Source organism: Primulina tabacum, chromosome 7 (assembly GCF_025594145.1).
Source record: "Primulina tabacum isolate GXHZ01 chromosome 7, ASM2559414v2, whole genome shotgun sequence".
In the NCBI taxonomy this organism is placed as follows: Eukaryota; Viridiplantae; Streptophyta; class Magnoliopsida; order Lamiales; family Gesneriaceae; genus Primulina; species Primulina tabacum.
This window is the reverse complement of record NC_134556.1, coordinates 39338072-39348461: the sequence shown is the minus strand read 5'-3', so window position 1 is coordinate 39348461 and position 10390 is coordinate 39338072. Positions and strand designations below refer to the sequence as shown.

General features: G+C 35.9%; 2 protein-coding genes across 8 annotated transcripts; both read right to left on the bottom strand.

The window, feature by feature from the left end:
* Positions 1 to 207: 207 nt before the first annotated feature.
* LOC142551947 (uncharacterized) lies at positions 208 to 6727 on the bottom strand. Of its 7 annotated transcripts, none has more exons than XM_075661477.1 (12): positions 6545 to 6727; positions 6407 to 6463; positions 6209 to 6260; positions 6050 to 6123; positions 5811 to 5941; positions 5176 to 5299; positions 4934 to 5082; positions 4630 to 4827; positions 3532 to 4533; positions 3019 to 3086; positions 2801 to 2914; positions 208 to 745 (listed from the first exon to the last, which is right to left on the bottom strand). In XM_075661477.1, exons 1-11 carry the CDS (start codon positions 6567 to 6569, stop codon positions 2839 to 2841), a joined length of 1956 nt encoding a protein of 651 aa, XP_075517592.1. In that variant the 5' UTR covers positions 6570 to 6727; the 3' UTR covers positions 208 to 745; positions 2801 to 2838. The 7 variants fall into 7 exon arrangements, 5 of the variants coding, with proteins under 5 accessions (XP_075517592.1, XP_075517593.1, XP_075517591.1 ...); XR_012821662.1 differs by lacking the exon at positions 208 to 745 and adding an exon at positions 3217 to 3365 and having other exon boundaries at positions 2800 to 2914; positions 6545 to 6726; XR_012821661.1 differs by lacking the exon at positions 208 to 745 and adding an exon at positions 3284 to 3365 and having other exon boundaries at positions 2800 to 2914; positions 6545 to 6726.
* A 635-nt stretch (positions 6728 to 7362) lies between these two features.
* On the bottom strand, positions 7363 to 10013 carry LOC142550780 (uncharacterized). Its single transcript, XM_075659839.1, has 3 exons — positions 9959 to 10013; positions 9557 to 9625; positions 7363 to 7673 (listed from the first exon to the last, which is right to left on the bottom strand). Exons 1-3 carry the CDS (start codon positions 10011 to 10013, stop codon positions 7363 to 7365), a joined length of 435 nt encoding a protein of 144 aa, XP_075515954.1.
* Between the last annotated feature and the right edge of the window lie 377 nt (positions 10014 to 10390).

The window sequence follows — 10390 nt, the reverse complement described above, 5'->3', positions numbered from 1 at the left end:
CAATTTAGCATGATACTGAAATTTTTTATACTTGTGAAGTTTTCAGTAGGCATCTGGATCTTTTGTACGTATGCTGCATCACTAACTATATAATATTGTTATTTTAGGATGATTCTGAAATATCTTATACCCGTGAAGCTTTCAATTGGCATTATACCTAGAGATTCACTTCTTCATAAGTTTAACTTAAATGAGGTATGATCTCTCTACTGACTCACTGTATTTATCTTTCATATTGGAGGACATGTACACCACAAGAACTATGGTCACACATCTTTTTATAATGCATGACTAATCTCCCATACCACTTTGGTTTCTCGCATGTTTTAGCTTTTGCTTTGTCTCTTGTGACATAACTATCTTTCTTTCAAACCAGAATTGAAGGTGCATCTCTTACCATTATCAGCAAAATTCGATACACTCATATGTGGTGACAATCATCTTCACCTCATGAATATTGGTATAGTTGTGGAGAAAAAACAATATATAGTTCAATCAGAGGAAAAGGTTGAAAAAGATGTATATATACATTGAAACGGTAGAAGTACATTCAGTTAAAGAGTGAACAAGGAGAAAATAATATCTCAAGGATTTCTGAACACTAAATGGTCTGAAGCATGGGGACTGAACTACACTATTCAATCAGATCTATGCAGACTGCAGTCAATTTGATGATGTATCCTATTAAGAGAAGATTTCATGAGTTCCCTAGCGGCTGGCAGTATGGTTTAAAGTATCGTTTTTCCTGTCAAACGATTGAAGAGAGAGCCTGAAGTTTGTGTTGTAAATGTTTGAATAACAGATTTATGAACAAACATATGCTGCCTAATTGTGATATCTGTATCATGAAATTGCTAAGCTTTCTTTCCTAGGGAATAATAATATGCATGTCTTTCAAAATAAATTTACTTCTTGAAACTTCTGCAGTACAGCTATGTTGTGCTTGCTCTCAGTAGAGGCGATCTTCGACTTATAAGACATGCCTTTCAGGAACACGAGGACAGGTATCTTCAGATTCCTTGAACACAGGTTGCTACATATTACGATGATCAATCGTCTTTCATTGCTTCACCTTATATGTCATTATCAGGTTCTTGAGATCGGTGTTTATCTTGTTCTAGAAAAGTTAGAACTCCAAGTTTACCAACGATTGATTAAAAAAAATGTACGTTACCACACATCAACTTAGTTTGGATGAAACTAGCATCCATTTTAAACATCTACTTTGAACCGTTCTGGCAGTTACATCATTCAAAAGCAGAAGGATCCGAATAAAGCTCACCAGGTCAAGTTATATGTAATTGTTAAAGCGCTAAAATGGCTTGAGATCAACATGGATCTTGATGAGGTTATTTTCCTCAAATGTTCGATTTGTCTTGCGCCTTCTGCTCTTTGATACACTCTATGTTGCTTAGGTGGAGTGCCTAATGTCCATTCTAATACACAAGAATCTCGTAAAAGGGTATTTTGCTGACAAGAGTAAAGTCCGCTGTTCTGAGCAAACAAGACCCGTTTCCTAATTAAACTAACCCATAGATATTCATCAAAATCGTGCTACACCACATTTCAGCTTTAGTGCACACCATGTTCGAAATTAACAATCTGTTACGTTACAAAGGGTCGGTTTGGGGCTTTTCCCAATCCACATTTGTAATAACATTGTCATTCTCTATTATTAACTTTTATATTGTCCTATGAATAATATGTGTTTCTTTTTCTTTTCTTTTAAATGAGGATCAAATTGTGTTACGAGATCCACTGCAAGACAAATGTGGCGCATAACTGGCTCTAACTATTATCAATTCTTTTATTTTCCACGTCGTGTTATTAGTTAAACCCTTTATTCAAATATTTCACAAAAATAATATAATTTTATATGAATTTTTTTAATTTATTCGTTACATTTGTAATTATAATTTGTAACAAGTTAATTAATCACACTGTAAATACACAATAATTAATTAAATAAATGAACTACCCTCATGAGATTATTGCATATTCGTTTATGTTGAATGTATGATTTTAAGAAACATACTCTGATTATTATATGTTATGAATCAGGTTTGTGATAAAACTGGCTCAACTGAACTCAACTGGAAAATTCCGTAGATTATTTTCGAGGTTCAAATCGAGTTCAACTCCTTTGAACCCCAATTCATCGTGCATGTTCTTCTAATTGAATTTTGGTCTTAAGAGAGCTGTGTGGTTGATTTCCCCTCCCCCTAATCGGTACTACCTAGACAAAAGAATAGTCTATATAGATGGTAATTACAATTATGCGACAAGCAATTATTCTAGCTGGCTTGTATAACATTTATGGGTAAGATTCTAAATATTCGGGAATGTAGGGTGACTATTTTAGTTTCCCTATATTTTGGAGTAGGCCTCAACGGGCTCACAGATATATTTCATAATAATTTTTTATAGGTCGACTCGAGTCAAGTAGGAGATTCGTCTCAACAATTTAATCCGAGAAATGTATGAGACGGTTTAATAGGAGTTTTTGTGTATATTTTGATGTAACAACTATATCTTAAGTTTCTATGTTAATTTTTTTGGGTAACAAAAAGAAATAATGTATTAGGAAAAAAAAGCAAAGAAGGAAGATAGGCAGAGTGTATGAATAGGCTTCAATTATCTGAAAAGGGAGATACAAGATGATGCAATTTTTGGTAGACCGTATTGTCTGTATCAAGCTACATCACCCATTAAGAAAAATTTTGGAACCAAAAAATTGCTATGTTGCTTATTCATACATCGTAGTTTAGCAAAAAGACAAAAAAAAAAAAAAAATACAGACCTCGTCTATATATGAAGTTCCCGTTGAAATGTAAGTTGTTACTCGGTTAGTGTTCTTTCATCAATGTGATTTGGAATAGTGAAGAAAAAATCATTTTCTTCAGACTTTTTCTTCCTGTAAAGCATTCAAAGTTATCAGAGAAGAAAAGGGAGATTAACACAAGTCATATTTTTTTAGGAAACAAAATGGGTATTTTTAAATTTTAACAAAGAAAATACCGGGGTTCCTTTTTCCAGGTGAGAAGAACTAGTACTCCAAAACCAAGAATCACAGCAATTTTGATAGCCTGCAAAAAAAAAATGATATAAAGTAAAAGTCAGGTAAATTTTCTGCTGAACATTATGTCAATTCGCTATGAAACTGATTATAAAAGGAAAGATTGAGTTGGATACAGATATTTAATCCATGATATCAACCTGAAGAGGCCATCAGGCCATCATTCATATGTCCAAACTAACAATGATCTGATGTTCAAGGCATTACCTGCCCAATTAGTATGTTACAGGAGTCGTCAGCTACCAGGTTCTGGCTTATTACCAATGTCCGTTTCATGTATTTCATATTGCTGACACAAAACAATAACATATGCATATACATACTATGTTATGATCCATTCATAGATGCTTTTTTGAAGCTGCAAATACTGTAACTCATAATACAACTACAAGAGTAGCTGAGGCGCTTTTTTGCAACTTTTCGAAATCTTAATTACAGAACTGAGGATACTATACCTGCTCCAAGATTTCTAACTCCAAAGAAACCTCCTTTTCTTGGTGGGCATTGGCTCCAACATGTTGAAGCTCTACTATTTTCATCACTTGGTTGCCAGCAGTTGTGATACATAAACGACCCACATCGTGCGGGAATATCCATAAACCAGAACTTTCAGGGGAATTATATTCTTCTTTATCAAAGTCCAGCAATTCTGGTTTCTGATCTGAAGTCCCTTGAATATCCGCAACTTTTGAACCTTCAAGACCTGTTTTTGTCTCACTTTCTTTTTCTTCTACAGCTGAAGGATCAGAAGAATCATAAGCTTCTATTTCTTTAGATTGTACCTCGTACTCTCTTCCCAAACATGTAGCTGTTTCTGAAAATGGTTGCCTCGTTAGATAAACCGGTGATCTATCACTTTCTTCCCCACTGAGTTCCACTGGAGCAACTGTTGACTCCAAATGCTTGGGGGCCAAAGATGGTTCGGTGTGACTTGAATCTAAGTCTCCTAGTCCACCAACACTTGGTATCATTTGATTCAAGTGTCCTGTAAACAGGGCATCCCCAAATCCTCTTGAACTTTGATCAGTCAATTTCCTGATGCCCTTCTCATCCTTGTCCTCCAAAGAACCTTCCTTTCCAGCTATACTCTGTTCAGGTTGTGTCGATGCTGCCCATTCAAAGAATGTTTCCACATCCTGCTCCAGTATATCGGAACTTGTTAAAGCAACTGGTGATCTAATACTTTCTTCTACAGTAGGTCCCTCTGAAGTATTTTCACTCGACTCCATTAGGTCCAGAAAAGGTTGGGAGACACTTGAAACAAGATCTTCTTGTCCACCGACATTTTTTAGGTTTTGACTCAAGTTTTCAGTAAGATGAGCAACCTCGGGTTTTCTCAAACTTTGATTGGTAGATTGAGCGACACCCTTTTCATTTTGACCCTGTAAAGAATGTTCCTTTCTAGCTACTATCTGTTCAGGTAGTACAGAAGCGGGCCTTTTGAGGGATTTAACATCCTGCTTGGGAAAAATTTAATTTTTTATCGGAACCAGAAAGAAGTATTATATATGAGGGAAAAAACCTCTCTACAAACTAAAAAATCATACAAGCACCTTAAGTTGACCACTTTCAAATGCGCTTATCATTTTCCTAACACTGCTTGGGGCTTTCTCCATGGGATCTGGATCATTTAACTTGATAACAGGCAATTCCATTTCAAACTTCTCAGCTGGTGTGGTTTTGTGTTCTTGAGACGATTGTGTTTCTGTTTCGCGTGAAAAAGTAGACGAGGGAAGCATCACGACTGCACTCTGCAGCATTCTAAACAGAAGAGCTTGGCTATAAGGGTGTAGCCCAAAATCTGTTCAATTTATTTACTTCGTCAATAAACAATTTACCGACTGCTTATTTCTTAACTGGGGTTTCGGTTTCTTGGATGATTTCTTGTTCCTTTTGGTAACTAGATGTTGAGCCAACAGAGGATGATTCAGAACTCGTTGGCGAATCAGCTGGTGAGGCTTCAGCTTCACGGCTCACCATTTCTGTTTCGAAATTCGTTTGTGAATCTTGAAAAAGGAATCAGTCTTAAACAATCACACACTTCTCCAAAGAGGAAGCTTTGATAACATTTGCTATAAATATCCCAAATGAGAACTAACCTGAGACATTCTGTTCACCATGAGTGGATTTCTCTTCAGAATTACGTGTCAAACTAGTGCTTTCTGAACGGCTAAGGTTAATGTTGGAGGTGGTTGCAAGATTCTTTTTTATAGCAGATTCTCTCTTGATGTAAACAAAAACAGAAGATAATAATCTCATAAGTTCGCGGACTTTTGTTTGGAAACTAAAGATTCTATAAGTTTTATTGATGATTTTTTTATTGTTTCAGCTTCATAGGGTGAGTTCAGAAGAACAAGATCTAGTTAACAAGCTTACAATTTGATGAAGCAGAAAATGATACAAATGACTATTCTGCTTTATTACAAGGTAGTAATCAATTGTGTTTCTGTTTCTGATGTAGTGGAAAAGAACATGGCATTATTTCTAAGCACATTTGAAATAATCCTAGCATTCTTGACAATGATCTAATGTCAGGTCAGACACTCTACTTACTATATCACCCCTGTAGACCACGTGGTCTAGTAAAATATGCTAGAGTTGAGCTATGCAACCCTAACTGCGAATGGGAGGTCAACACATCAACACCTTGATTATTTCTTCAGTATATGCAAGAATGTTTTTCAAACACACTTAACATCGCATAGGAATGAAGAATGATTAAGAGGTACCACACCATAACACGAATGCGATTTTTCTCTTCCTCGTTGAGGACAAATCGTAACTTCAAATGTACTTGCCCGCCTCCTTCAAGCGAGTAAACATCATCCCATGTTCCCTTCTGAATTATTTGAATTACCCTAATGCCTATGCACGATGAAAAAACAGTTCAATTGTTATCAGGAAAATGAATAGGGTGACCTGAGTCTAATTAGAATACTTGAGTCCAATTAGAATACTGATATATAAATGCACCTGTATATGCTATTTCATTTTCTTCGTCATCCACAAGTGTAACAGCCAATTCCTCGGTAAGTTTAGCAACAGGGCTGTAAAAGATCAGTACTTTTTTTGTTCATCACACCTCCAAAATTTCTAAAGAAATCGCATTTTAACGAAGCTTAGAGTCATTACAATAAGAAATCTCCCTTGTCCCGAGTCCGGTAACATCTTTTCCCGATGGAAACTAATGGGACAAAATAGAAAACAGTAAAGAAGACAGAGAATCGAGGAATCCTTCAGTAAAAAAAAATCAAAAAAATCATAAAATTCAAATTCGAAGTTTTATACAAATGATTAATTCTTGCATCAGTGCTGGTTCGAGCTACTTACCTTTGACGGATATTGCAGAAGGGTCTGATGAAGAAGAAACGCCCTTGAATTCCAGAACTACGATAGTGAACCAATAACACAACATGGAGTTCAAATAGTAGAAGAAATCTGCATTGAAATGCCGTAATCTATTTATACCTGAAACTTGTATGGTTCCCGGCATTGGCTCCAAGAAAATACTATGTCAGACTCAACCTTCTTGGAGCTTAAATCAGTTGAATTCTGCATTTGGAAAATCGGAAACGTGACATACAATAAAAATAAGAATGGGTGGGTGCCGGGTGGATGAGGTTGGATGGAATTTAGAAGTAAGTGTGACTTTGATGGGGTCCATTTACTTCAGCAAAATTATTTACCACCTCAAAGTCCTCAAATCTACATCTATATCTTTGTCTGATAATGGACATCTCAGCTCTGAAAATATCAAAACTAATAATCCCAGACAGAAATCTTGAATTTACCTTAGCTTCATTCGTGATAGCTGTAAAAAATAAGGGTCAAGGTTTAATTTTTTATTCGAGTCTTTTTATCTGTGTTTTCCCCCTTTGATTGGCGGTCAATGACGGAGGAGTGTGGATTACCGAATTTAGATTAAGTCGTCACTCATTTACGTCATTTTTATGGTTCGGTTACTCATGTCCATATGTCTACAAAGAAAATCATCAAATCTGCCCTGCATCTTTTGAGATTTGCGATCAAAACATAAGACATACAAAACATTACAGTGTATAGAGTAGGAAATCACCTCTTTCCATCCGAATCACAAATTTGGAAAACGTACAAGAGTTCGGCTCTCTTAATAGTTCGAAACAAGATGCTCCTTGAGTCATATAATCCAAGAATATGATGCCACAGATAGCAGTAATGTCTCTAATGAAATATATATATGCAGAGGGGCGAATCACAGTACAACTAACTGAAGCATGCTCTGTATACAAAGAACGTCCCACCACTCATCAAACACTTGGGATACTTTTTGCACGGAGAAACTCCTTAAGAATGGCTTTCTCTTTGTCTATCCGTAACTTCTTTTCTCGATTATTGGGTTTCACCATTCTTTTTTCTTCCAGCATCCACTTGAAAAGCTCACGTTGCTGATCCTCATGAATAGGTTGTCGAACAATTACAGGTGGTGTAGTAGGCTGGATGAATATTGGTTCCTCATCAGTGAGAGTGGTAACTGGAGTTGGAGTTGGAGTAACTTCAACCGTGGCTTCTTTTTTCTCTTTTACTCTTTCTTTCTTACCTGCCTGTGCGAACATGTAGGCTGGAAAAAGAAAAATGAATTATTTAAGCTTTTCAAGATATCAAAAGCTGCATATAAAGAGACGAAAGAATATTTAGAAGCTACATGTGGGCAAAAGTTGGATCAAATTGCACCCATAATGGAAGAAAAATCACTAATTAGCAAGTTCCGTGGCACTTCTGATATGCAATATCTCGATTGTTAGAAAAGAAATATCTGGTCTCAGAATAAAATCACACTTTCGATTACAGTTTAGAAAAGCCACCACAGAGGTAAAGTTTCCTCATCCAAGCAATCCTGTAGTATAAGTTTTCAAGCAAGGGTACTAGATGACGGTTATGATTTAAGTATGAAGAATTCAAGATCTATTGCCAAAATAGTAATAATTGATACATGTGTTGGAAAATCCTTCAACCATATGATGTGTTGGAAAATCCTTCAACCATATGATTAAGCAACATACATTTCTTCATGATCTTCATACTTCCAAATAATGTTCCAGATGATATACAAAGAATAGTAACATATCAAGTGGATGTTAATTCTTGCTCTAGAATAGCATTAATAAGCTATAAATGTAATAACTAACAGGTTTCTTAAATGGTTGTTACATTCCACAAGAGGTCTAATCTTGTACTCAAAATTCTAAAACGTCCAAGCACATTAGCCATGAGCAACCCCAAGTCAATTGAAGAAACTGCATACTTGAAAAACTGAAACTTTGATATATATCCTGATATATGTATCTTTACATAACACGAACTATGAGATCAACTTTCTCGTACAAGGGTGATGGAGAGATCGCACCATTCGAGCTCTTAACTTTAGCTGCATCTTACATAGGTGAATCCATGGAGGGTCATTATTCAAATAAATTCAAGTTGGATCCCAAAACTTTATTTTTATTTAAATCTTGAGGAGAAATAACAAAATAATTATGTTGGCTGGATGGATGGCAGACTGCAGACAGACCCTGGGTGGGGAGAGATATGGCTTGGAATACAAAAATAAAAACTTAGAAAGGCGAGACTAAACTCCTATGTGAGATATTCATTGAGTGTACTTACCAAGTGAATTTTTTCACGAGTTAGCCAGGCTCCTAATCCGCAATTCCACATAGACAAAGAGCAAGCATGCACAATACGCACAAGCTATTTAACAACTCCAAATCATCCGACCAAGATTCTAGTAAGAATAAAGCATCTAAGCCTAGAAATTTAGATAAAAAATTTTAATATTTTTTTGTTAGTGGATCGTCAGACCTCATACTACTGCTGGATCCACCTCAACGTCACTAGTTGACAGACTACATAAGCACAGCGGGTTCAAATCCGTGAGAGACCCACGGAAAGTCTGTCAAGGTATGCACGGGCAGAGCCAAGTGTTGCTCCCCCGGGCGGCTAACTTGTTTTTTTCTCATATTTTTTATACATAAAATTTTATCTTTTTTTTCCGGTAGCTCAGGGATCCATTTATTAATATTAACTCAATCATTGTTTAGATAATTCTAACCCAAGTAGAAATGAAAACGTGATTCCGCCACCGAAAGGAATAATCAAATTATGGTAATTATACGTATTTACTGTACGTAGCAAAACAACTATGCATATCCACAATATTGGAAATAATCGACGTTTTCTTTTACAATCGCATAACATACATAAACATAAGAACGAGAAAATCACAAAAAAGCTAATGCTGCAAATCTCACGTCAAAATGTAGGTTCTGACACAAACACCTCGTATGCATCATTGCAAGAATTCAAAGCAATGAAAAAAACTGTCCAAGTAAATTTCAAACAGACAAACCACATAAAGACCATAGTGGAGACTCAAGTAACTCATAAGTTCAATTCACAACGCCAATATTTCTCGAATGCAAAACCCAAGAAAGTGAGACAAACCTCCAAGACCGAAGTTTCCGATGAGAAAAACCCGCCAAAGGATCTTGTAACGATTAACAGCAGCTCCACCTAGGGTTGGGAAAAAATATCCAAACACCGAAAAACTGTAACGAAAAAAATATCGAACTTACCGAAAAAATCGGTATACCGAAGTATCGATATCGGCATGAAATATTTTTACCGAAATACCGAAAATAATTTTTTATTATTATTATTTTTTAAATTTAAGTTCGGTATACCGATATTTTTTCGGTATACCGACAAAATTTTCGGTGTCGGTACGATATCGGTATGAACTTTTTCCATACCGAAAATTCGGTATACCGAATGTGCGGTATACCGAAATTTCGGTATCGATATCGAAAAATTCCATACTGATATTTTCGGTACGATATACCGTACCATACCCACCCCTGACTCCACCTGAAATCCGATTCTCCAGTTTCCTCTCTTCCATTTGCTTGTTTGTGAAGAAATTCGTGTGGGCAATTTGATTATATGTGCAACGTTGATGTAGCATCTCTTTAGGCTTTATGGTCTTGGGCCAATGAAAAACGGAAGGGGAAGTCGAACAGGCGAAGCCTATCGGGCCATGTAACTACAAGAGTGTGTCCCTTATCACGGGACTGATTTAAATGGGCCTATTTGATAAAGGCCGGACCGGCCCATAATCACACCTTCGTTTATTTTTATTTTTTAATATATACATATGGGATTAAATTTTTTTAATTCAGCAATTTACTTTAATTTATTGTACGTGAGAACTGAGAACATTAAAAACAGTATCTAAGAGAAGATTAAAATATTTTTATTGAAATACTAATTAATTAATGT